The sequence below is a fragment of the Sturnira hondurensis genome, unplaced genomic scaffold (genome assembly GCF_014824575.4).
Source record: "Sturnira hondurensis isolate 20B ecotype Veracruz unplaced genomic scaffold, ASM1482457v3 Scaffold0007406, whole genome shotgun sequence".
NCBI lineage: Eukaryota > Metazoa > Chordata > Mammalia > Chiroptera > Phyllostomidae > Sturnira > Sturnira hondurensis.
Window position 1 is genome coordinate 16,136,314 of NW_028080037.1, and position 27,743 is coordinate 16,164,056.

Genomic DNA, 27,743 nt, shown 5'->3' on the forward strand with positions numbered 1-27,743 from the left:
ACCCCATTACAAATCCCTATTTGGGCCCTCCCCCTGGCTGCACCCTGTTACACCACCCCCCTGAAAAGGGAGGGTGACTGGAGATCGAGTTAATGGTCGATCATGCCTGCATGGTGAAGCCGCCATAAAAAGCCCAAAAGTAGAGAGTTCCGAGGGTTTCCATGTGCTTGGAAAGTGATGCACCCCAATTCCAGACGCACAGAAGCTCCTGCTCCTCAGACCCTTCCAGACTTTGTCTTGTATATCTTTTCATCTGGGTGTGCACCTCTGTCCTTCTTTGTATAATAAACCATAAACTCAAGTGTTTCCCTGAGTTCTGTGAGACATCCTAGCCAGTTATCAAATTCACGAAGGATATCACAGGACCCCCACGTATAGCCAGTCAGTCAGAAGTACAGGTGATAGATAACCTACAACTGTGATTGGCATCTGGAAGGCGAGAAGTCTCAAGGGATTGAGTCTTAAGCCTGTGGGGTCTGCCCTATAGCTCTAGTTAGTGTCAGACTTGAATTGAATTATAGGACACCCAGCTGGTGTTGAAGAGAACTGCTGATGTGGAAAACACATGCACTTTGATTCAGAAGTATTGTGAATGTGTGAGTAAAGGAGAAACGTGAGTGCTTTTTTTTTTTTCTGCCCTGGCTGGCGTAGCTCAGTGGATGGAGCGTGGGCTGCGAACCAAAGGGTCGCCAGTTTGATTCTCAGTCAGGGCACATGCCTGGGTTTTGGACCAGGTCCCCAGTACGGGGTGCAGGAGAGGCAACTGAGGCAACCACACATTGATATTTCTCTCCTTCTCTTCCCCTCTCTCTAAAAATGAATAAATAAAAGCTTTTTAAAAAGTGCTTTTTTCACTCATGTCCCTTAAGAAAGAACTACTGAAGGCCCTGGCTGGTGTAGCTCAGTGGATTGAGTGCAGGCCTGCGAACCACACGATCGCGGTTCGATTCCCAGTCAGGGCACATGCTTGGGTTGCAGGCCAGTTTCCGGCAGGGTCCAGTCCCCTGCAGGGGATGCATCAGAAGCAACCATACATTGATGTTTCCTTCCTCTCTCCTTCCCTTCTCCTCTAAAGATAAATAAATAAAATATTTTTTAAAAAAGAAAGAACTACTGAAGCCCTAACTTCAGTCAGTACCTCAGAATGTGACCTTGTTTGGTAATAGGGTCTTTATAGGGGGCAGCAAGTTGCAATGAGGTCACAGGGTAGGCCCTAACCCAACATGACCAGTAGCATTATGGAAAAGGGAAATCTGGACACAAGGACAGACAGAGGACAGACAGACCCGGACGGTGGGAAGATGACGTGAGGATACACAGGGAGAACCCACATGAAGGTTGAGGGTTGCCACAAGCCAGCAGCTGTCTGGGGATACCAGAGGCAGGGAGAGGCGAAGGAAGGACGCTCCCAACAGGAGCCTGGCCCTGCTGGCACCTCGGTCTCAGACTTCTAGTCTGCAGAACTGAGACAAGACATTTCCGTTGTTCTAAGTCATCCAGTAGGTGGAACTTTGTTGTGGCCTTGGAAATGAATAGAGAATGTCAGCTCAAGACTCAAAGTACCGACTATAGTAAACACACACACAAACAGCAGCAAATTGCAAATCAGGCACGAGCATGAATTTTAGGCCCAAAACAGTCATTTCATTTTTTTAGTGCCTGCTGGCCACAAGGACCTTTGTTGCATGCAGCACAAACTGTCATTGGAAGACAAGGGGCCTGGAGCTAGACACCTGGGCCAGGTGACGTTGAATGAGTCTAGGCATGCTCCTGAGCCTCAGGCTGCAGACAGGCCAGAACCTTGCAGTTTGCTTTCTATCTCCACCCAACTCCCAAAAGAATGTGGTACAGCTTATGAAAATACATCTGGAACATCTGTCCAATCATGAGAAAACATAAGACAAACCCAAAGTGAGAGACTTTTGGCAGATACTTGGTGGGTACTCTTTAAAACTGTCAAGGTCATGAAAAACAAGGAAAGATTGAGGAGTTGTTACTGACTTCAGGAAAATAAGGAGAAATAACCACATGTTATGTGAAACCCTGCACAGCATCTTGGAACAGAAAAGGATGGTAGTGGAAGCACTGGTGAAATATGAATAAGGTCTTTCCTTTAGTTAATAGTATTTGTATCCATGTTAATTTCTTCGTTCTGATAATTGTACGGTGATTAAGTAAGATGTTACTATTAAAGGAAGCTGAGTGAGGGATGTAACAGACAAACTATTTTTGCAAGTTTTAAGTCTAAATTAGTTCAAAATAAAAGTTTAAAAATGATATATATGTAAGAAACACTTTGTTACATAAAGAATTGACCTAAGAAAACCAAATAAACAAAAAGCCTTTAGGTAAGGGCTCCACAACTGTGTTAAAAGAAAAACAGCTAGTGGAACAAATGAAGAGCACATGGGTAGGGAAAGCTACTGCAACGTGAGGAATAAGGGCAGGAAAAGTAAGATGAAGCCAAAAATAAGGTAAGAGCAGGTACAATTTATCGCCAAAGGCTGAATTCAGGTTTGGGCTTCTAATGCCAAGAAGGAAATAAGATTGGTTACATGGTTCACAGTGTGTGAGAGAGAGAGGGAAAAAATCCCCCCAAAACCAACATTTACATCCATACTTGGGAAGTTACTATGCAACCCTTAGAAAATTATATTATAGAATATTTAATGATATGAAAAAATGTTTGTAAAATTAATGAGTGAAAAGTTAGCAAATCACAAAGCAATATATACTATATAAAAGCAGCAGGCTAGTGGATTATGCAAATTAAAATAGCCTTTTCTTTCTGCATGTATCAGGTTTCTATTGCTGTGTAACAAATAACTACAATTTTAGTGGTAATTACATTTATCTCATGGGTCTTGAATGAGTCTGGAATCCTGGGTCTGGATTCCAGGCATGGTGTGGCATGATTTTCTGCTCTGGGTTTCAAAGGGCTGCCATCAAAACATCAGCCATTCCCGGTTCTCATCTGAAGCTCAGGATCCTCTTCCTAGCTCATTCAGGTTACTGGCAGAATTCAGGTGGCTGCAGTTGTAGGACTGAAGACCCTGTTCTTTTCCTAGCTGTCAGACAGGGACCACTCTCTGCTCCCAGAGGCCACCCAGAGTTCCGTGCTACATGGCTTCATAGGCAGTTCACAGTATGGATGTTTGCTTTCTTCCAAGCTGATCTGACTCCATCTCTGACTTCTAGATCCCCTTTTAAGAGTCACCTGATTAGGTCAGTCCCACCCAGGACAATCTCCCTTTAGATGAGTACAACTGATTAGGTATTGCATCTGCAAAGTCTTTTTGCCATATAAAGTAACACAGTCATGGGACTAATATCCCAACATATCCATAGGTCTTGTCCACACCCAAAGTGGAGGGTTACACAAAGCTGTGGGCCATTGGGGGACATTTTAGAATTATGCTTACCACTCGGCTAGTTTTCCATTTCCTTTTCATAAGGCTCGTGAATTACTTATAAAATAAGGAAAAACACAATAAAATTCATTTAAAAAATACAAAGCAAACCAACCTCCCACAAGAACACGAGTGCTGGAGTGAGGGAATTTCTCCCATGGGTCTCCACTGAGAGGATGCTGTGTGACCCTCTCACAGCTAAATCTCTACTGTAAAGGTCAGAATCCTCAGGGCTGTCCCTTCTAATTCATACTCTCAGGGCGGGACACTGATTTCAAGTCAATATACAGTAAAGGTAATTCTGTAAGTCGCCAAAAAACAAGAGTTCAGTTTTGGGCAGTGATGTCACAATCTAGAAGCAGGACCAGTTGACTTAATAGTTGAGATGAGCCGATTTAATCTGGGGTTTACAGATGTGCTTTGGACAAGTCTTTCCCTGAACCTCCTAAAACCGTATGCAACATTTTTGTGTATATGCGCATTATTTTGAGGAGATAGTCCACCGGTTACATCAGATTCTCAATAGTGTTTTTGACTCAAAAAATTAAAAGGATCATTGCTCTAGAGCAGGATTTCTTTATCTCGGGATTATTAGTACTTAAGACTGGATAACTGTTGTGGGAAGGGGGTTGTCCTGTGCATTGTGAGATGTTTAACAGCATCCATAGGGGACAAGAGCACCCCCTAGCTGTGGCAACCAAAATAATTCTCTAGACATTGCCAAATATCTTCTGGAGGGAAGGGAGCTCACTTTGACAACCACCGATCTTCAGAAAGAATGGACTAAATGTTAAATCAGGTGAAATTTACATTAAAATAGTCCTGGATTTTGCATCTTTACTGTCACAGGTAAAGATGTTCTTGGTGATGGGGACAATGAATTGAACTGAACATCCAGGGTTTACAGCATAGAACATGGGAGCAGGCCAACTCCAAGCAGAGATTGACCTCATGGGCTAGAGAGATTCTATTCTTATAGGGTGGATCCTTCCTGGCTAGTTTTGGTGGGCTTTTACTGAGCATGTACAAGTAGTTGTAATACTTTAAAGGTACTTCGTATGTGGTCTTCCATGATTTTCCCTGGTTGGCCACCAGAGAAGGGGTCGTACAATGTTACCAAATGGACCCCCCTTCCTCCTGGGGTCCCCTGTACTAGGTTCGCCTAGGGAATTATAGCTCACCATGTCAGAGATTGGTGAAAAGGAAAGGAATTATTTATTCAAAAGTTATACAGACATAAGAGTAATGACTTAATGTCTTCATTAAATCCCAAAGTCCCTTAAAACAACCACAAACACACACAGTCCTTCCTTCCCCCTTTGCCAGTCTGGGGTACTATATCTCAGAAAAAGAAATAGAAGTCTGTGGCTCGTGTAGCCCCTGGCTCTTCCCAGTAATTTGTGCTCAGCTGGCAGGCCGCCCTCGGTTCCCAGCACCACCAGGTGTGTCACCAGAATCTTCAGTTCTTATTCCAAAACCACGTGGCACCTTCTCATGGCTCACAAGCAAGAGTCCTTTCACCTCTTTCCTTCCCGCAGTGTCTCTCCTGCATCCTTCCAAACTGCTCAGGGAGAGCCCTGCATCACTGCTACGTGTTGCTTTCCCGCTTCTTAAGCTGCGTGGCAAAGGGAGACCCAAAGCCGCATGATGATTCTTGTCATGGCTCCTGTGCCTGAGTTTAAATCCCAGTGACAATCTTCCTCTGCTCCACCATTTCCGACTCCTCCCACAATTGGCTACACTTACCAGCATTCCCATATTTTTCCAGCTTTACTGGGCTACTATGGTTAAGTCTAGGCATGTGCGGCCCTGTGGTACGGAGCCAATCACCTCCAAGCTCTCACGCAGGCGCTGTAACCAGGGGGAGTTGCCTCCCAGTAATATCCTGGGTGGAAGTCACTCCCTTCTTCCTGGCTCAAAGCATGGCCACAGCTACTTAACATATCTATACCCAGTTAAAGGTTATAGGAATGTTAAGTGACTGTTCTAGAGGTTAGCTGCAAAACTGTTGATATTCAAAACAACTCAATGGCTCTGCTCCATGTGTCCCATCCCCCAGTTCAGACTTGTGGGGGTCAGGACATCCTATATGTATGCTTTTTTCCTAATATTTCCTGGACACGCTGAGTTCTGGACCCCATTACAAACCCTTCTTTTTTTAAAAAATATTTTATTTATTTATTTTTAAAGAGAGGGGAAGGGAAGGGGAAAGAGTGGGAGAGAAACATCAATGTGTGGTTGCCTCTCATGTGTCCCCTACTGGGGACCTGGCCTGCAACCTAGGCATGTGCCCTGCCTGGGAATCAAACTGGTGACCCTTTGCTTCACAGGCCCATGCTCAATCCACTGAGCTATACCAGCCAGGGCTACAAACCCTTCTTTTGGGGGGCACCTGGCTGCACCCTTTTACACTAACAGTTATGATCTTGGGCAAATTATCTCATTTCAGTCTTAGCCAATTTCCTCATGTGTAAACTAGGGATATAATACCTACCAAATACGGTTTTAATAAAGATCAAAAGAAAGCATGCAAAGCACTTTGTAGAGTGCCTTATGTGGTAGCTATTAATATTGATCCCATAGTATTTCCCCATGTTCTTTTTTTTTAAAGATTTTATTTTATTTATTTTTAGAAAGAAGGGAAGGATGAGAGAAAGAGAAGGAGAGAAATATCAATGTGTGGTTGCCTCCCATAAGCCCCCCAATGGGGACCTGGCCTGCAACCCAGGCATGTGCCGACTGGGAATCAAACTGGCGATGCTTTGGTTCACAGGCTTGTGCTCAATCCACTGAGCCACACCAGCCTGGGCCCCATGTTCTTTATTTATTCATTCAACACATAGATATTAACAGGTGCCTGTGTGCCAGATGTTTTTAATGAGCTCCAACTGAATTATTCCTTCTCAAATCCTCCTCTTGTAGGTACTATTATCATCTGTTTATTCTTTGTGAATGGCACTTTTAGGGCCAGCAAAATATTCCCTCACATCTATTTTTATGCGTGGCCCTGGCCTCCCTTCTGAGATGCAGACCCATATATCTACCTGGATGTGTCCCTAGGAACTTTTACATTCAGTATGTTTGGCCAATAGGCCCAGTGCCTGGCACCTAGTAAGCCTTCCATAAAAATGAGCTATTACTGGCCATCGTGTCCTTTTCAGCTCCTGCAGTCTCCACCTGCCACTCCTCAGTGGATCCCCAGAGTCTCTTACTTTCTGTCAGCAGTCTTAGCCCCTAGGTTGAGGCCTTGATTCGTTGCCCCTCGGGGGGAACCCATGGGAAATTCCAGCCTGGTTTTCCCACTTACAGGGAAGAACGGAAGCAATGAAAAGGAAGACACTCCTAGGCCCAGGACCGTTTTTCTTGAACAATCAGTTTGGCAGGGTGAATTTGCTAGCACTAGATAGGACATAAAATTCCACAACAGCAGCCTCTCTGGGTTTGCCAGCAAATGATGCCTGGGGCTTGGCTGATGCTTCCTGTCACGGCAGGGGCCCACAGACAAGAGCTAGATAGATTTACACTATTAGTATAGTTTTAGCAACAGCGTCTGCTAAATGCTCCATGCAGTTCATGGTTCTTGGGGCTACAACAGTTGCAATTTGGCAGTCACAGCCAGAGAACCAGTGCAGTGCAGTGCAGTAATACCAGCAGGCTCTGTATGGGCTGTAGTCTCAGCTTCCCCTTTCACTAGCTGGGTGATAGCCAGCTGGTGCTCCCTCATGCTGAGCCTCTGTGTCCTCCTCTGCAGAGGAGAGGTGATGGTTAATATTTATGGAGTGCTTACCGCTCAGCTGAAACACAGGAAATTGGACCTGTCTCTATTCAACCCTTACCAGCTATTTAAAAATAGGATTTATTCTTTAAATACAGAGTTATGCTCCCCCATCTCACACCGCCCCCCTTTATAACCTTTGATGACATTTAAAAGAACTACATACTTCACATATGTAGTTCGCAGATAGATATCGTAGAGTACAAAGTGAGAAATGCTTTCATTTTTGACCATTTTGCGCCTACAAAAACAGCTGTTGCACAAGATTCAAACTAGTAAGTGCCAGCCACCGTTCTAAAGCTTTATATTAACTCGCTTAAATCCTCAACAAACCCACGAGGTAGGTACAATCATTACCCCCTCCTCGGTAATAACCACTATTTCTCCTAAAGAGAAGCAGAAGGATCTGTGGGAGAACGCCAGCAACCTAAGTAGCCTCCACAAGTGATTTAAAAGTTTGAGAAACACTGGTCAGTATATATAATTATTAAGTACCAAACAGGATTATCCGCAGGATGTCCTAAACAGGATCCCCTGGGGCGTCATACTCGGCGTACTTGCTCCGAAAGGACCTGGGAGGAGGAAACCCACTCGCGCGCCCTGGGGCCGGCCTCTACGCGTTTTCCCAGGAAAGGCGCGTTGGAATCCGCCGCCTCAACCAGTCTTGCCAGAGTAGGCGTACCACTACGAACAAAGGCGTTCGGAGCGACCGCCTCCATAGCCAGTCAACGCAGAGCCCAGGCCCGCGCCTCCTCTTACAGCCAAACTTCCAAATGGTGGAGTCCTTATGGAGAAGGCGGGCAGAGAGTCAAAGTCTCGCCTTCCTGGGAATTCTAAGCCAATCGCTGCGCCCGAGCCATAACCGCAAGTTAGGTTGCGTTTTGAGTAGTAATCGGCCCTGAGGGCGGGGCGGAGAGCTGGTCGGGGGCTGCGGGGAGGGGACGCTTTCCGCGGGCGCGCGGAGCGAGGACGGTGACAGCCACGCGCGCACGTGCGCGCCCGGCTGCAGCGCGTCCCTGAGACCTCCATCAGTCGCTGAGAGGCGCGCCGAATCTGGGCCGCAGCCGTCTAGGGACCCCGTCCTCAGGTGACCCCAGTGTCCCCGGCCCGAGTTCCAGAGCGCCGGGCCGGTCCCACCCCGTCGGTCCTCTCTCTCGATCCGTCCCCACGGCCGTCAAGGCCTGCCCCGCAACTCTCCTTTTCCGTCCCAGGGGCAGGGTCCTCGCGGCCCATGCTGGCCGCTGGGGGCCCGCGCCGTCCAGACAGTTTTCGGGCCGGCCGGCCGGGCACCATGGTAGCCCTGAGGCCTGTGCAGCTCCTCCAGGGGGGCTAACAGTCCCAGAGCACAGGCCTCGGGAAGCGAGGGTCCCGGGCCTGAGCCCCGCACCATGGCCGGGGCCATCGCTTCCCGCATGAGCTTCAGCTCCCTCAAGAGGAAGCAGCCCAAGACGTTCACCGTACGGATTGTCACCATGGACGCCGAGATGGAGTTTAATTGCGAGGTAATCATCGGCCCGCAGCCCCGACGGGCTGCAGCTGGGTGGGAGCTTGGCGGAATTCCCGCTCCTCGGGCCCTAGTGCGGCACCGACCAGGGAGGTGGAAACTTGAGGGATTCTGGTTTTATCGTCTCTGAATATAGACAGAGATGGCAAGAACCGGAAGGAGCCATCTAGGCCCAAATCCTTATGTTAAAGATAAATTGCTGCCTTGTTCAATAGGGCTTTTGGATTTGGAAACACTTCCGGAAAATTTTCATTCATACTGCAAGAGGCTAGAAACATTGGTGGTAGCAAATTGCAGTTTTCAGTGTCAGACTTAAGCTCCAGCTCTATAGAATTTTTACTTTATTAGATATTTATTATTATGTACCCCAGGTATTAAAAGGCATCTCGTTTTATTGGAAAAATCTATACTTGTTTTCCTTTTCCAAAACTTCACTTTTCTGGAGAAAACTCTTTGAGGAAAGAGATGGTGTCTTATAATACTTAAATTTCCCATACAATTTGTACGATGATGATAACAGTTATCATTTGTTGAATACTTTCAAAGTATTAGGCACTCATACATTTAAATCTTACAATACTCTAGTGAGGTAGGTGCCCCAAACCATAATATACCTAGTCAATGGTGAGGTGGGGTTTGAATCAAGCTTTTAGCCAGTACAGTGCTGTCTCTCGAGTAATTTAAGCCCTTGCTACTCAAAGTGTGGTCTGTGGACCAGCAGCATTGGCAGCGGCGACCTAAGTCAGGGGTTGGCAAACTTGCTATGTAAAGGGCCACACAATAAATATTTTTAGCTCTGCAGGCCATAAGGTCTCAGTTGCAAACTACTCAACTCTTCAGCTCTACTCTATAGCACAAAAGCGGCTACAGATAGGATTAACTTCCAGCATGACAGTGTGAGGATTTCCACTGACCTGGTTCTCTGTAAAACTGGTTAAAAATAAAAATAAAAACCCAATAACTTAAGCCCTCTGGAAATGGTGCTAAGGGCAAACATCAAGCCAAGAAACCTCTATTCAAGGAAATACATGAAAATCAATGAGGAAGATGAAAATGTGTGGTGTTTGAATCAAGACCTCTACCATCCTCCTGCTCCCAGTTTAGCAAGGGTTGGGGGGGGGACTCTCAGAACACAGGGTTCCCCCTCCCTTTAGCTCCTAGTCAGAAGGCTTTCTTACCAGGAGGAGGAGGACTTCAGTGCTTCTCATTCTGCCCGAGGCTACTTGTTGCTGAGACTGTGATAGAAAGTGGAAAGACGGGGCTTCTTCCTTATGGAATGAGGGCTGTGCTGTGGGCGGCACACCGAGAATGCTGGGCCCCCATTACTTTTGGCCCACACTCAGCTTGTGAGATGGTTCCAGCCAGGAGAGGTAAACTGAGAAGACCCCAGGCTGGTATGTGCCCCCTCCCCACTTCCACCAAGAGCTCAGAGATGTTGCCTAGAGAAAGAAACAGACTTTAAAAAACCCTTAGCCTCTAATCTCTACTCAACAGTGGTGACTACATTTGCAACAAAGTATGGAGAAGTTTATGCCTAGGGGGTACTCAAAAACAGTAGAGGTGTTGGTGAAAGGCAATTTCTGGATTGCATAAAGATACAGCCTGGACTATAAACCAGCTAGTTTGCAGAAGAGGATGGGGGTGGGGGGAGAATAGCATGGCTTGGAAGAGCCCTGTGGGGGGTCAGAACAAATATCAAACACAGATCTCAGAAACTGATCCCTCAAAAGAGCCACCTTCTTAAAAAATATTTTATTTATTTTTAGAGAGAGGGTAAGGGAGAGAGAAAGAGAGGGAGAGAAACATTAATGTGTGGTTGCCTCTCGTGCACCCCCCTCACTAGGCACCTGGCCCGCAACCCAGGCATGTGCCCTGACTGGGAATCAAACCAACGACCCTTTGGTTCCCAGGCCCATTCTCAGTCCACTAACCTACACCACCTGGGGCAAAAGCCACATTTTGATTGGATTACTTTACAGAGTAAGTTATGTTCCGGAGCATTGAAAAAATATATATTAATTATTTTTAGATAGAGGGGAGAAGAGGGAGAGGAACAGAAGGAAAGAAAAAGCTATATCATTGTACCAGAGAAACAGCTATTGATTGCCTCTCGCACGCCCCCACCGGGGGACCTGGCCTGCCACCTGGGTGTGTCCCCTGACTAGGAATCAAACTAGCATCCTTAGGCCGGTACATAATCCGATGAGCCACAGGGCTGGAGTGTTGAAAATAAAGGAACAATATACCACAATTAGTGGAGATTAACAGCGATGTGGTAAGAGAAAGAGAGCCCTACTGAAACCTTTGGGCACACTCCAAGATGCATCTCCCTGAGAAGCACCATCATGGGCCACACTATGTGAGGGAGCCAGATTTCACTAAAACAATGAAGCCAGTCTCTAAACAAATACATAAGCAAATAACAACAAGCTCTGGAGAACAGGTCACCAGTCCCCAGAGTTGCTATATTATCTAAAACATCTAGTTTCCACCAAAAAATTATAAGATATGCAAAGAAACAGGGAAGTATGACCCGTACAATGGAAAAAGCTAGCAACAGATATTGCTTGAGAATGACGAGATGCCAGATTTAATGACAAGGTTTTAAAGTAGCCCTTATAAGTATGTTCACAGAACTAAAGGAAAGCATGATTAATGAAATAAATGGAAGGAATAATGATATTTTTGCATCAAATACAGGATATCACTAAGGAGATAGAAATTACTTGAAAGAACCAAATTAAAATTCTGGAGCTGGAAAGTATACAGTGATTGAAATAAAAAAAAAATTCACTAAAGGGGCTCAAAGTAGAATTGAACTGGCAGAAGAATTAGTGTGCTTGAAGATAGATGGGATAGAAATTATGTAAGCTGGAGAGCAGACAAAAAAGAATGAAGAAAAATGTACACAGCAGCAAAGAAATGTGATAGATCACTAGGTGCATCAACATAATGTGTAATGGAAATGCCAGCAGAGGAGAGAAAAAATATTTTAAAAGTATAATGGCTGACCCTTCCTAACTTGTTGAAACACAATGACCTATACATTCAGGAAGCTCAGTGAACACAAAGAGATTCACAGACACATCAGAGTAAAAATGCTAAAAGTCAAGGACAAGGAGAAAATCTTGAAAGCAGCAAGAGAAAAATGACTTTGCACTTACAAGGGAACCCTCATAAGATTAACAGCTGACCTCACAGCAGAACATATTTAAAGTGCTCAAAGTAAAAACTTGCCAACTGAGAATCCTATATCCAGCTCAGCTAGCTATAAACAGTAAGGACATTTCAAAATGAAGGTGAACTAAAGACTTTCCCATATAATCAAAAACAGAGAATTTTTTTTAAAGATTTTATTTATTTATCTTCAGAGGGGAAGGGAAGGAGAGAAGGAGAGAAATATCAATGTATGGTTGCCTCTCGTGAGTCCCCTGCCGGGAACTGGCCTGCAATCCAGGCATGTGTCCTGATTGGGAATCGAACCTTGATCATGTGGTTCTCAGGCCCGTGCTCAATTCACTGAGCTACACCAGCCAAGGCTAAAAACAATTTAATGCTTAAAGATTCACCTTACAAGAAATACTAAAGGAAGTTCTTCAGGCTAAAAGCAAGTGACCTCAGGTAGTAATTTAAATCCACATTACAAAGAAAAACAACAAAGCACCAATAAAGGTAACTATATAGTTATAAAAGAGTATAAATACATATTTTTTCCTTTCTTAACTGATTTAAAAAGCAATTATATAAAGTATGTTATAATATACTGTTGGGACTATAACAGAAATGCAATATATGTGTACTGGACTTGCCAATAACAGCACAAAGGAGTGGGTGGGAGGAAAGCTATAATGGACTAAAGAAATGACTACAGATGGTAAAGTAATAACTATAACAATGTATTGCCAGATTTGTAACTTTACTGGATATAATATATATATAACTATTACAAAAGGGGAAGGGAATGGAGCTATATAGGAGTAACATTTCTATATATCACTGGAATTAAGTTAGTATAAATCTGAAGCAATTTAGATAAATCAGGATTGTATGGTAAACCTTACTTAGGGTAAGCACGAAAAAAATCTATTAATTATATCGGAAAAAATTATTAAAGAAATTTAAATGCTTCATTAGAAAATATTCACTTAATGCAAAAGCAGGTAGTAAAGGAGGAATACAACAATAAAAGACATGAAAAAACAATTTCAACTCCCAGACAGGGCACATGCCTGGGTTGCAGGCCAGTTCCCAGCAGGGGACTCATGAGAGGCAACCATACATTGATATTTCTCTCCTTCTCTCCTTCCCTTCCTCTCTAAAGATAAATAAATAAAATCTAAAAAAAAAAGACATGAAAAAACAAAGAAAAATGGTAGTTCTACACCAAAGAATTATGTAACTTGGAATGGGGACTAATTCCTAGACGTTAGCACCAAACTTGATTCAAGAAGAGTCAATCTGAATAGAACTGTAACAACTGATGAGTGTAAATTAGTAAAAAAAAAAATACTACCCACCATGAAAGTCCTACACTCTATCCACTAGAGGACCAAACAGTTTCACCACTGAATTATACCAAACATTCAAAGAATAATTAATGATAAATTTTTGCAAACTATTCCAAAAAAAACAGAAGAGGAGGAACCACTTCTCAGCTCATTTGATGAGCCTTGCATCACCCTGACACCAAAACCAAACAGAGATAGATAACACAAGAAAACTGGAGGCCAGTAGCTCGTGAAAATGGAAGCAAAAGTCCTTCACAAAGTACTAGCAAACCAAATGCAGCTACGTATAAAAAGAATTATACACCATAAACAAGTGTATAGTTGACCATTCCCAGGAATGTAAAGTTGTTTTAACATCCTAAAATCAATTAATGTTACATCATATCAATAGAATAATAAACGAATCACATGATCAATACATGCAGGAGAAGCCTTGACAAAAATCCAACAGCATGTCATGATAAAAACACTCAACAAAGTAAGAATAGAGGGAACTTCCTCCACCTGATAAAAAGCTTCTGTGAAAAACCCAAAGCTAATGTTACACTTAATGGTGAAGCACTAGATGCTTCCTCCCTAAGGTCAGGAATGATCAAGGACACCCACTCTCACCAGTTCTATTCAACGCTGCACTGGAGGTTCCAGCCAGGACAATTAGGCAAGACAGTGAAATGAAAGGCAGCCATATTGGAAAGGAAGAAGTAAAACTATTTCTATTCTCTGCTTTCATGGTCTTGTATACAAACTCTAAAGAATCCACTAATGAAAAACAATGGGAACTAATAAACCAGTTAAGCAAGGTTGCAGGATACAAGGTCAACATACAAAAACTGTAATTCTATATACCTGCAATGAACAATCTGAAAATGAAATTAAGAAAATTATAATAGCATCAAAAAGTATTAAATCCTTAGGAATAAAATTTTTAAAAAGATTTTATTTATCTAATAAAAAAGATTTTATTAGAGGGGAAGAGAGGGAGAGAGGGAGAGAAATATCAATGTATGGTTGCTTCTCCTGTGTACCCTGCTGGGAACTGGCCTGCAATCCAGGCATGCGCCCCAACTGGGAATGGAACTGCGATCCTTTGGTTCACAGGCCCATGCTCAATCCACTGAGCTACACCAGCCAGGGCTAAATTTAATAAAAGAAGTGAAAAATTTATACTCTGAAAATTATAAAACACTGTTGAAAGACATTAAAGATGATCTAAATAAGTGGGAGACCATTCCTTGTTCATGGATAAGACTTAATATTGTGAACATGGCAGTATTTCCCAAGTTGATCTACACACATTCAATGCAACCCCTATCAGAATCCCAGTTTCCTTCTTTGTAGCAATTGACAGATGGTTCTAAAATTCATATTGAATTGCCGGGATCCCAGAATGGCTAAAATAATCTTGAAAAGGAACAAAGTAGAAACACACATTTGCTCATATCAATACTCACTAAAAAACAACCATAATCAAGACAGTGTAGTTCTGGCATAAAGATAGTCATATTAGATCAATGGAATAAAATTGAGAATCCGGAAGTAAACCTGTGTATCTTTGGTTAACTGGTTTTTGACAAGGGTACCGAGACCACTCACTGGAGAAATGAATAGGCCCTTCAACAAATTATGCCGAAATAACAGTGTAGCCACGTGTAGAAGAATGAAATGTAACCTTTACTTCACCCCACATACAAAAATTAACTCAGTGAGTCAAAGACCTAAATGTAAGAACTAAAACTGTAACACTCTGATAAGGAAACATAGGGATGAAACTTTATGACTTTGGGTTTGGCATAGACAGGATTCTTAAATCTGACACTAAAAGCATGAACAACAATACAAAATAAAATGAACTTCATCAAGATTAAAAATTTGTGCCCTGGCTGGTGTAGCGCAGTAGACTGAGCGCGGGCCTGCGAACCACACGATCGCCGATTGATTCCCAGTCAGGGCACATGCCTGGGTTGCAGGCCAGTTCCCAGAGGACACACAAGAGGCAACCATACATTGATATTTCTCTCCTTCTCTCCTTCCCTTCCCCTCTAAAGATAAATAAATAAAATCTTTAAAATTTAAAAAAAAAATTTGTGCTTCAAAGGACACCAAGGAAATGAAAAGAACAGCAAATCACATCTGATAAGTATCGTATACCTAAAATATATAAAGAACTCTTATAGTTCAGTAGATAAGCATGCAAATAACCCAATTAAAGATGGGCAGAGGATCTGAAGAGACATTTTTCCAGGGAAGATATAGACATGGCCAATAAATACCCCCAAATTTGCTCAACATCACTAGTCACTGGGGAAATGGAAATACGAACAACGAGATACCACTTTACCACGAGAGCCAACCTCTGGATGACTAGAATAAAAAGGCTTATAATACAATAACAAGTGTTGGCGAGAATGTGGGGAAATCGGAATCCTCACACACTGTTGGTGGTAAAATGGTACAGCCACTTTGGAGAACAGTCTGGTAGCTCCTCCAACAGGTAGACACGGAGTTACCGTATGACGCGGTAATTCCACGCCTAGGCCTCTACTCAAGAGAAATGAACACATGCCCGCAGAGAAACTTGTACAACGAAAACCAGAGTTTATAAAGTAAAAACCATAATTTGGAACAAAAGAAATGTATATTGGCTACTTAACGTGGTGTGACGACTGGTACCGGAGGAACGGAAGGGTCAGGTCCCAAGGAAGGGTCAGGTCCCGTGGGGAGGCTCCCCGGAAACTGGGACGGGCCAGTTCCGGAATGGACTTCTACGGCAAGCGCAGAAGTCCAAACCTCATCTGGGCGTGGATGGAAATGTCTACTTTCCCAATGTCTACTTCCGACTCCAGTTTAGGGCTCACCATCCCCATGTTAGTACTTCATTTTAAGTACTTTCTTTGGCTGGTGTAGTTCAGTGGGTTGTGCACAGACTGCAAACCAAAGTTAGTGCCCTAGTTCAGGTCACGTGCCTGGGTCGCAGGCCAGGTCCCCAATAGGGGGTGCACGAGAGGCAACCACACATTGATGTTTCTCTCCCTCTCTTTCTCCTTCCCTTCCCTGTCTCTAAATCTTTAAAGAAAATAAATCCTTTGGTTCACAGAGCCAAAGATGGGAATAACCCACGTGTCCATCAGCTAATGAGAGTATAAAAAAGGTACTATGTCAATATAATACAAAATACAATAAAAAGGAGTGAATGACGTCCCAATACATGCTACAACGTGGATAAACCTTGAAACCATTGTAAGTGAAAGAAGTCGGTCCCAGAAGACCACATACATATGATTCCTTTCATATGTCCCTGTCCTCAAAAGAACAGACACACTGATATAAGGAGAACTCATCCAAAGGAACTGTGTGGCTACAGCAGAGACAAGAGATTCTCCCGTGACAATATTTACAGCTTTAAATATATCATGTGACAGGCAGTATGACTTGTATAGGACACTTCAACTCTTCTTGTAACTTACTGTACAGTTTCTTTTTTCCACATTAGCTCTGACCTGGATTTGGGACATGGATTAGATTTTTCTACTTTTTGTAGGCTGTATAACATTTGTACAGTGTGAACAGAATGAAATAAATGCATGTAAAATAGAAAAAAGTCGAGGGGAGAGGTATCTATAGAGATAGAAAATAGATATGTGCTTACTTAGGGCTGAAAAGTTGGGGTGTGGTGATAGGGAGTGATGGCTAAAAGGGTACAAGGTTTCTTTTTGATGTGGTGATAGTGTTCTGAAATTGTGATGGTTGCACAACTCTGCTAAAATCATTGAATTGTACACTTTAAATTGGTGAATTTTAAGGTATGTGAGTTATGTCTCATTGAAGTTTGTAAAAAACAGCCTTTAATAAAGTTAAAAATAGTATGTCCTGCCTGATGTAGCTCAATGGACTGAGCAGGGGCCTGCAAACCAAAGGGTCTCCAGTTCGATTCTCGGTGTAGGGCACATGCCTGGGTTGCAGGCCAGGTCCCTAGTCGGGGAGCAGGGGAAATTTGAATTTTATGTAATTTTCACAAGTGATGGAATGTTGTTAAAATTTTTTAACAGTTATTTAAAAATGTAAAATTTGCCCTGGCTGGTGTGGCTCAGTGGATTGAGCGCTGGCCTGAGCACCAGAGGGTGGAGGGTTTGATTCCCAGTCAGGGCCCATGCCTGGGTTTTGGGCCAGGTTCCCAATATGGGGCATATGAGAGGCAACCACACATTGCTGTTTCTCTTTCTCTCTTTCTCCCTCCCTTCCCCTCTGTCTAGGGATAAATAAATAAAATCTTTTTTTAAAAAAAGTAAAATTTGCCCTGGCCACCTGGCTCAGTTGGTTGGAGTGTCATCCATATACCAAAAGTTTGCAGGTTCAATCCCCGGTCAGGGAACTTATCTAGGTTTCAGGTTTGATCCCTGGTCAGGGCGAGTATGGGAGGCAACTGATCAATGTTTCTCTCTCTCTCTCTCCCTTCCCCTCTCCTACCCCTTCCCTTTCTCTGTCTCTAAAGAAGTGATAAACATATCCTTGGGTGAGAATTTAAAAAAAATAATGTAAAACTTATTCTTACCTCTCAAACTGCACAAGACCATTCAGAGGACTGGATTTATGTTGTGGGCCAAAGTTTGCTGATGATCCCTGATCTAAGTTACTATTTGATAAATGTGAGAGATAGTGAGCAAAGGATGGTAGCAAAGCAGCTAGGAGAACGTGCGTAGGCTTGGAATAAGACAGACCTGGGCTTCACCAAATTCCAGCTACTCTGCTTAAAGCTTGGATAAGGCACTTAAGCTATCTGGACCTCAGCTTCCACATTAGTAAAGTGGAGGTAACATTACTGACCCTGTGAAATTGTTATAAGGATTCATGGAATGCGTAGTGCTGGGCAGAAAGAAAGGGACTAAACTTGGCCTACAGTAGGAGGCTTAGGTCACCGTGTTTGTTGCCGCGTTGTGGTTTGTCAAGCTGTTGCATCTCATTGAACCTCGCCTCGAATTTCCAGTGAAAATACTTTTAAAGAATGATGTTCAAACATTCTGTTGAAAGTAACAGTAGTTTGATCTATGATGACCGAGAGAATTCCACTTTCAAGAATCGATTAGTCTTACTCTCCTGCTCTATTATTATGTTATCCATTAGCTGAGCAGAGTGCTAAGGCAGGAGATGGCCTGTGCATTTGAAAAAAGGAGAGATGGTACAGGAGGAATTCTTGGCTTTACTGAGGTCACATGTAGGTGGCTTCTAACAAGGACTCAATTTCAGAACCAGCGGTAGTTAACATATGAACCAGGCAACCTTATATTAATAAGTTCAGACTTTTTGCTGCAGAGATGGGGCAAAATCTATTCTTTGCAATACCTGCTGCATTGCACAATTGGCTCTATGCTTTGGAGGATTTTTCCACTTGAAAGCCTCGATATTTGTCATTTTGAGAAAGTGGGTGCTGAATGTAATTTGCCAGGAGGCGAAACGGTTATATTATTTCTTATCTAGGCTGGAATTTTACTCTAATAATTCAATCTACCAGGAAGAAGAGTCAAATATGAAAAATTTCTCAAAATTGAGTTGTGAGAGATTCTGTTACCATCTTATATTAAAAATAAAGCCGCCTCCTCCTGTTGGTTGCTATCTCAAATGTTTCCACATACCCAGGAGAGATTATGATTGATTTAAATGCCAACATTCCAGGTCATTCCAACGGCCTGGTGGACATAGAGTTGTCCATGACAGAAGGAACTTTCGAAAGAGGAAAACAGAAAGAATGACTGGTATTTTCAGTAAGATGTTAAATTTTAGACACTCCAACATTTAGACAAATGATTTCCTTCTGGAATGTAAACTCCAGGGGAGCAATGGCGGCAGTTTCATTGCTTGGTAGTATATAGTAACAGGGCTGTGCGTGGGGGCACGGAGAAGCTTTTCTCCCTATTTTAGAAGATCATTTCTACCTTATTGTTGGCCTCTCCCGTGGGATTTAATCAGTGCCTATGGCTGGCATGGGTGCCACAGCTGTAGGACATGGACAGTCAAGGGTGCATGACGAACGCAGTCGTGCTGTGCTGGTGAAGACTGAAGAAGGAAGTGGGGTGGATCCTGACCAGTGCTACCATCCATTGGACCCCAAGTCTGCCCTTTTGTGGGAGGGAGGGCTAGGGAAGAGCAGTTACTGTGTGCCAGGCATCACGCTAAATGCTTTAAAGGCGCACTAATTCGATACAACAGAGACTCATTTATTTATTCACTCAACAGATATTTACTGAGTACTGACATGGGCCAGGCAGTGAGCATGACTTAGCAGTGATCAAGACCTAGTTAGGATGTACTTGCTGGCATTGGCTTCATTTCCAGAAGAGGAAGTGGAGGCTCGGACAGGGTAAATGGGCTGGCTGCTTAAAGCCTCCATGGAGCCACTGTCTATTCTGAAAGAAAGACAGGGACGGGTAGGTAATGGGAGAATAGACGAGCACACTTTTTAACTCAGTAATGGCCAGTGTGAGTTATATCTCATTGAGGTTTGTTGCTTATCTGACCCTCTCAATGAGGCTTTCAAGTACATTGAGTAGGCCTTTGCTTAAGCTCCGGTTCCTCTTTTTTAATAGTTTTTTAAAAAAATATTTTATTTATTTATTTTTAGAGAGAAGGGAAATGAGGGAGAAAGAGAGGGAGAAACATCAATGTGTGGTTGCCTCTCATATGTCCCCTACTGGGGGACTGCTACCCAGTCCTACAACCCAGTAGGTTACTGGCCTGCAACCCAGGCATGTGCCCTAAATGGGCATCAAACCAGCAACCCTTTGCTTCACAGGCCCATGCTCAATCCACTGAGCTACACCAGGCAGGGCTCCAGTTTCTTCGTTGGGGGCTGCTAAGGCAGCACAGCCTAGAGGTCATGACCATAGATAGTTTTAGGAGCAACCCCTGGCTCTGCCTCTCACCATCTGAGCAAGCTTAGACAAGTTCCTTAACTCTCAAATGCCTCAGTAAAATGGAGACAGTGATAATTCTTTCTGCATTGGGTTGCTACAGGGATTAAAAATTAAGTTTTTATTGGCAAATACTTAGACTAGCAGTTGGCATAAGGTAGGTTCTGTATAAGGGTTGTTCATGAAAGGAAGTAAGTGCAGGCCCTCTCATCATTTGGCTCTCTTTGCCACTATGTACTTGGACTTCCTTGCCTTTGACTGAAATGAAACTTATTTTGTAACAGTTAAGTATTTTCTAGTTGCAGATTTAACGTGCTTTCCTGCTCAGAATGGTCTTCCCTGTATTCAACCTGGTGTCATAACATTTTGTGTGTCTACATAGATAGCAATTGGCTCACCTCTCTATTCTAAGACCCTTTCATGTACCTTGAAAAGTTAGTTATCTAACTGCTTTAAAGTCCCCCTCCCTCTCCATCCCCCTCTCCCCCTGCAGTTCAGTTTCAGAGCATCAGCACGCACAGAAAGATATTAAGAGGGAAGGTCCCAGCTTTCCACAGCACTCACAATCCAGTCAGAGAACGAGGACACACAGAAAAGACAACACAGAAGAATGTGTGCATAATCGAATGAGGATGTTACCATTAAGACGGAAATAGGAGACCCCATGCAGTGGGATGAAGGGGGAGCATTCCCGGCAGCCTCCTTACCACCGCCAGCCTCCTTACCACCGGGTTTGAAGGCAGGTTTGTGTCCACAGGTGCAGGGGAAGCGTGTTCCTGTCGGGGGCAGCGGAAGTAGCTGAGCAAACACAGCAGACAGGAATCCTGTGGTTTGGGGAGGGAGAGGGGGAGAGATGTGTTTGAATTGGTAGGTTCAGGCCACACTAAGAAGAATGTATTCATCAGTTAACAGTGGGAGCTTGGAGGTTTTTCCTAGGAGAGTGATTTAAGGTGGTTGGGATGCGGAATGATTTAGAATGTTTGTGAGTGGGGGATAGGAGAGGTTGGAAATAAGGAACCCTGTTAGAAGACAACCACTTTGGGCAAAAACACTGAAACCTGAACTTGAGGCTGGGACTAGGCAGATATAAGGAACTAGGGAATACCGAAGACCGGGGAAGTACGAGGATGAAGTAAGGGATTAGGGTCTTTTGTGACCAAGAAGGAGCGGAAGACCTCCGTATCCCAAGATTCAGGAAGTACCAAGGCCCAGAGTCAGCCCTGGGGCTCTGAGGCCAGCCAAGCAGGAGTAGGGTTAACAGTCAGCACACGTCCCTGTGTCTGGTCCCGGTACTTGGCCAGGGTGTTACTCGTGTAAAACTATGGAGAGCCCCTGGCTTGAGCCCCCTCAAACTGGTGTTTGAGCCCCCGGCTTCTAGGCAGAACTCCCCCGTGTGATCTTGGGCACATCTCTCCCCACCCCAGGCCCTCCCCGCAGGCCTCAATTCTTCATCCGAAAAGATGAGGGAGAACTTGATGTCAAAATCCTCAGCTTTAACATCTTATTTTAGGTGATCTGGGCAAAAAAAAAACCTCGTTGCACAACTCCCTCTCTGATATTTCCTTCTTAGGAAGTCATTTCAGGATTTGAGCATATAGGTGTGAGAGAAATCTTCTTGACGACAGAAAGAGTATTGCTTAGGGGATAAGAGCTGGCAGCTTGATAGAAGGCCTGAGTTGGCCTGGGTAAGACCCTGCCAGTGCCTGAGTGATCTTGGGCTTCGCTCTCTAAACCTCGGTCGCCACATCTGTAAAATGAGGAGGCTAATAGTATTTTTGTTAAAGGACTGTTTTTAAGGCATGAATGAGGCAGACAGACGCTCACAGGCACTTGGCCCTAATAATGAGCACTCCGTAAACATCAGCTTCTTGTAAGTTGGGAGTGTGGGAATGAAGAGAAAGGGTCTCCTGCTGGAGGCACTGTGGATTTTTCCCTTTAATCATCTCCTTCATTTTCTTTGAACCTTCCTCAGGTTATATCCATGCCTTTGTAATTGCAGACCTTCCACACTATAATTAGTCTAAATGTGATGAGCTTTACCTTATGCCTTATTCCTGTTCAAGTCTCTTTTATGAAATGCGACATGTGATTCATGTTTATTTAGCTTGGTGTACACCGCGACAGCAGGATTCTGTTATGATTTCGCCCATAGTTCATTGTCTGCCGTTCTTTTGTCCCTGATGTGTCATTTTGAAATTTTTTTCTTTTCTTTGTTTTTTGATGACTTCTCCAACCATTCATGTTAGTTTTGCTTCCTTCCCTAAAAAACATTTCTGTTGCTTGTTTAGTTTTAATTTTCGAAGTTAAAGCATGTGAGGTCTTACAGATTCAGAATGGAGTTTTCTCAGGGCTGCTAATCTTTTCAACCAGCTGGTGGCGAGGCTTCTCTGGTTTGTTACAGGAGGCTATTTTCCATCCAACCCCACCCACCCATCACCACCCTCCCTTCACACACCCCCCAACCCCCACCCCCGTCTGTGCTTTGTCTAATTTGTATTCTGAATCCACAGGGGACGAGGAGGGGTTATATGGGGGATAAGTGGTAATGGAAAAAATACAATAAAAATAAATCCACATGTTTTAGTACATTTTACCAAGTAAAAATTGATTACCAAACTAGTGCTGACTTCAGGGAAAACATCTTTAATCAAATCTTCAGTCCCTCCAGGTGCTTGTCACAGTTGAGAAATCGCTCAGGCACCACTAGGGGGGGGTCAGAGCACACCGGTTCTAAAGGCATTGGGCTTTTTTCCTCTTTCACCTCCTTTTTGCTTCTTGGCCAAAGTTGGACCCAGCTTTGGAAAATTCACAAAACCTTTCTGTTAGTGAGTTACGTTACTTGCTGCTTTCCCGTCCACCTTGCCAGTTTCAGCCTTCTTGTTTTAGTAGTTTTGATCATTTGACTTTCAGTTAAAACTTGAAACTGCAGACAGAGTAATCACTAAACTTGTCTGAACTGATCTGCGGTTTTAAATTCACCAAGAGTGTATTTATGTAGTATCCTACTCACATTGATTTGAGATTAAATCAGTCTCATGAATATGTTTAAAAAGTCTTCAGCCCACAGTAGTTCTCATCCATCTGTAGAAATTGTTACTGCTCCTACCCACTCATACCTGCACCTTCCAGTGTTGCCGAAGTCAGTGTCATTATCATTAGTGACCATGAAACTTAATCAAAAGGTCAAGCTAGAAACAGAATGCTTTTTAAAAATATTTTATTTATTTTTAGAGAGAGGGAATGGGAAGGAGAAAGAGTGGGAGAGAAACATCAATGTGTGGTTGCCTCTCATGTGTCCCCACTAGGGACCTGGCCTGCAACCCAGGCATGTTCCCTGACTGGGAATTGAACTGGCGACCCTTTGCTTCACAGGCCCATGCTCAATCCACTGAGCTACACCAGCCAGGGCAGAATGCTTAAAATTTCTTTCTGTGCTAGGGTCTGGGTTCTGTATGAGCTGATTTGCATGAATGGATTATGCTCCAGCTCTGTTAAGTGGGGAATTTCTTTGAATAAATGCACTTTTAAATACAAACTACAACTTTTGCAAAGGGCAGGAGGAATTAATTAGTTAGATAATATTTAATCATGGGCTGTATTTCATAATCTGATCATTTTACCTCATGGTTAGGTATTTGAAATGTAGCTTCTCTGTGTCTGTCTGCGCTGAATTTACTATTTCCTCTTTGTAGTTCTGCAGAATTATTATTTTCAGTATTCAAGCAATGTACTCATTGGTAATTGCTGAATATCAGTAGTGTGCTAGGGGCTAAACACTTCTATATTTCAGCATTATAAATTATCATTAGAGAGTTCATTATTATAAATAAGTCAACTCTTGATTATTCGGAGAAAGGAACATGATAGCAATCGCAGGACCTGAGTAAGGGAAAAATGTAGAGTGCACACGTAAATGAAATGTCTGGTATCATTTATATCCCCGAAAGTGATTTTAAGATATAGAATAGGATAATAAGTATCAAAAGAAAATCATTCTGGTGATGAAAAACATACCGCTTGGTTTATACAAAACCACCTCAAGCTCATAGACTCAGAGAGTGTTCATCCTGAAAGACCACTTGGTGATTGTGGAAGCTGAGAACCAAAGAGGTTAAGTGACTTTCCCAACACAGCAGGTTTGGGTGTTTTAGAGCTATTCGTCGAGGCTGTGATTGCTCTCATGTTGTGAGCTCAATTCCAAGGACAGAAATTGTCTTCTTTGCTTTGGGGGGATTGTAGTGCTTTTACAGTGCCGGAATCATATTGTTTCTGTTTGCTTTGTCATCTGTCAGCCGACTTGGGAGTGCCTCAGCTTCTTCTTCTTTTTCAAAGCATCGTAAAATGCGGGCATTGCACGGGGCAAAAGAAATTGACAGATGAAGACACAGAGGCCCACGTTGAGCTGTGTGCCTCTCCCAAGGTTACAGGCTTGTGTGTGGTGGAGGGAGAGAGTTTAGAATGCAGATCTTCTCTTTGGGTTCACTGCTGCTCCCATAAACTCTCTCCACTTCCTTGGGAAACATGCCAGAAGCTGTGCATGTAAGGACTTTACCCCCTAAAACACTAGAATTCATTTTGTCTTGACAGACTAGCAGAGTTTAAAACCTCCATTTTGTGACTTCCCAAAGTGCTGTGATTTGTTTCCTATTAGTTTCTTTCGTTCTGTGGAAATTTTTTCTTGTTGGTTCTTTGAGATTTAGATTTCCTTGGCAAAGTATTTTTGTTTCTATTTTTTAAAGTTATAGCTCTTTTATTCTTTTTTTTTTTTTAAGATTTTAGAGGGCAAGGGAAGGAGAGAGGGAGAGAAATGTCAATGTATGGTTGCCTCTCGTGCGTCCCCTACTGGGAACTGGCCTGCAACTCAGGCATGTGCCCTGACTGGGAATTGAACTCCAATCCTTTGGTTCACAGGCCTGCGCTCAAGCCACTGAGCTACACCAGCCAGGGCAGCAAAGTATTTTTACAGAGAGAAATCAGTATGTGTCACCAAAGAGGGAAAGTATATACCTTCAGGCCCAATTATGCCATTAAAGTTTTAATAAGGAATATCATAAATTCTCACTTCATCGCAATCATTACTTTGAAGACTGTTCTGCTTAGAAGCCTCATCTAGTTATCATCATTATCATCATCATCAGCCAATCAGAAGCATTTATGGAGTGGCCACAGATTGTGAAGCACTTGCTTGGGTTCTGGGAGACTTAAAAGTAGCCCTTGCTTTCAAGGAGATGGTGAGACGCAGAATCATAGGAGAAACAGGGAGCTTGGGGGAGAGAGAGGCACCTCATTTTCCCGCACATCGTGACTCATGTACCTGGCGTTGTTTGTGGGGAGGAGGACGAGCTCGAGTTAAAGGAGTGGACCTTAGAAGGAAGGGTCTGACTGTGGCGAAGTGGAAGCACCTAGTCTTGCTGCCTTGGGAAGGTACAGGCTGGGTTGTGACAAGGTAGGGCCATTGGTTGAAGGAGGGAGGAGGCAATTTCAAGGTGGAAGGCCTTGAAGCCAATCATTTAAATAGATTTTGCATACTCACAGCAATGATTGGAGGACTGGCAGAGGAAAATTACTTGCTATGGTTGATTATGACAGAAATTGACAGGACAAGAGGCTAGAGATGGGATTTTTTTTTCCCTCCCAAAGAGGAGTCTTTAGGTTTGTGAGATTTTTGCCCAGATTTAGCTGAGTGACGTAGGGGTTGTTGTTGGTAGACCAGAGAAATGAATTTCTTTTTCTTTTCTGGCTAAAATCCTGTTTGTATTTGGAGGTTCCCCATTTTCCTCATGTTGAAAATGATGGCTGATCGGGAGCGGCGTCCCCTTTCGTTGCACAGGAACTAGCCCTGAGGTTTTGTAGTTTAAGCTCAGAAGACACCGGAACCTGTTTCTGTGGTGTGGGGACCCCACACTGAGTGCCGTTTTTATACCTGCATTACTCCCTTTTTAATTCTCTGATGAGCTAACATATTTCTAACTTTTTAGAAAGATTTTATTTAGCCCTGGCTGGTGTAACTCAGTGGATTAAGCGCCGGCCTGTGAAGCAAGGGGTCGCTGGTTCAATTCCCAGTCAGGGCACATGCCTGGGTTGTGGGCCAGGTCCCCAGTGGGGGGCACGTGTGAAGCAACCACACCTTGATATTTTTCTCCGTCTCTTTCTCCTTCCCTTTCTCTCTCTCTGAAAAATAAATAAATAAAATCTTTAAAACAGTAAAAATAAAAATAGAGTTTAAAAATATTTTATTCAGCCCTGGCTGGTGTAGCTCAGTGGATTGAGCACAGACCTAAGAACCAGAGGATCTCGGTTAATTCCCGGTCAGGGCACATGCCTGGGTGGCAGGCCAGTTCCCTGCAGGCCAACGGGGGGACGCACGAAAGGCAAACCATACATTGATGTTTCTCTCCCTCTCTCCATCCCCTCTAAAGATAAATAAATAAAATCTTTAAAAAATATATTTTATTCATTTATTTTTAGAGAGGGGGAAGGGAAGGAAAAAGAGAGAGAAAGTGACATCGATGTGTGAGAGAAATACTGATCGGCTGCCTCTCGCAGGCCTTCAAGCTAGGCATGTGTCCAGACCAGGGATTGAACCTGCAACCCTTCTGTCTACAGGATGACACCCAACTCACTGAGCCACACCAGTCTGGGTGAAATAATATTTTAATGGAACTCATTATTCACTTACTGTACAGCAAAATCATTTTTTTGGTAACTCAAGGTATTTGGCGTCTGTTTTTTCAAAACAGACAAATAAAAGTTGTATTTAGGCTTGTCTCTGGTAACTTAGCATCTTAAATTCTCAAGTCTTCTATAGGAAATCAGTTCTTTTAGGCCAGCCATGACTGGCCAAAGTCAGTTAGGGATAACTGACTGGTGGGTCCTGGCTGTTGTAGCTCAGTGGATTGAGCGCGGGCCTGCGAACCAGACGATTGTGGTTCGATTCCCAGTCAGGTCACATGCTTGGGTTGCAGGCCAGTTCCCAGCAGGGGACCCTCGAGAGGCAACCATACATTGATGTTTCTCTCCTTCTCTCCTTTCCTTCCTCTCTAAAGATAAATAAATAAAATCTTTTAAAAAAAAAGATCGAGAGGGGAAATCCCAGTCCTCCTCGGTTTTCCATTTCTGAACTAACAGTAAACATGTGTTTTGTGTCCCGAGCATGGGGAGGTACAGTTCCTTCGGCTTCTGTATCTGTAAGGGAGTCAACCTTTTGATGATTTTTGTGGCAAATGCTAGGGCAGTTGGGAGCTAAATAGGAGAAACCCTGATAAGTGAATGCTGGCTTTGTCAGTTCCCTTTGACCCTGGTAGAGCAGACAGCCAGTCAAAGGGCATTCCCTGAGTGGCTGACGGTCTTGTCCCCCCAGACTGCTGTGAAACAGACTCGCTTCTCCGGTGGCTTTTTCCAGCGTTGAGTCTTCTCTCTAAAGCCCAAGTTTCTCCATGGGTCCTAATTCTTAGGCGTTCCACACATGGCAGCCAAATTTGGTTCTCTTTCTTCAAGAAAGTTGTCCCTTTTTTTTTTTTTTTTTAGCTGTGGCCTTTTCCCATTAGGTGGCTGGTTTCCTACTCACCCTACATGGTCGAATCAGCCAGTGAAAGGGATTCAGTGGCTGCGTGGCCCAAAGGATGCAGAGGGAGAAATGCAGTG

The 27,743-nt window shown here is 43.6% G+C and overlaps 1 protein-coding gene across 4 annotated transcripts in view; it reads left to right on the forward strand.

Annotated features, from left to right (window-relative positions):
* The first annotated feature begins 8,096 nt into the window (after positions 1–8,096).
* The window catches only part of NF2 (NF2, moesin-ezrin-radixin like (MERLIN) tumor suppressor), a 71,378-nt gene continuing 51,731 nt past the window's right edge, over positions 8,097–27,743 (forward strand). For 3 of the 4 annotated variants that reach the window (XM_037052461.1, XM_037052463.1, XM_037052462.1), the window contains exon 1: positions 8,097–8,687. In XM_037052461.1, the coding sequence (XP_036908356.1) occupies positions 8,574–8,687 (114 nt within the window). In that variant the 5' untranslated portion in view covers positions 8,097–8,573. The remainder of the gene's footprint in view (positions 8,688–27,743) is intronic. The other variant, XM_037052460.1, reaches the window with a different exon arrangement.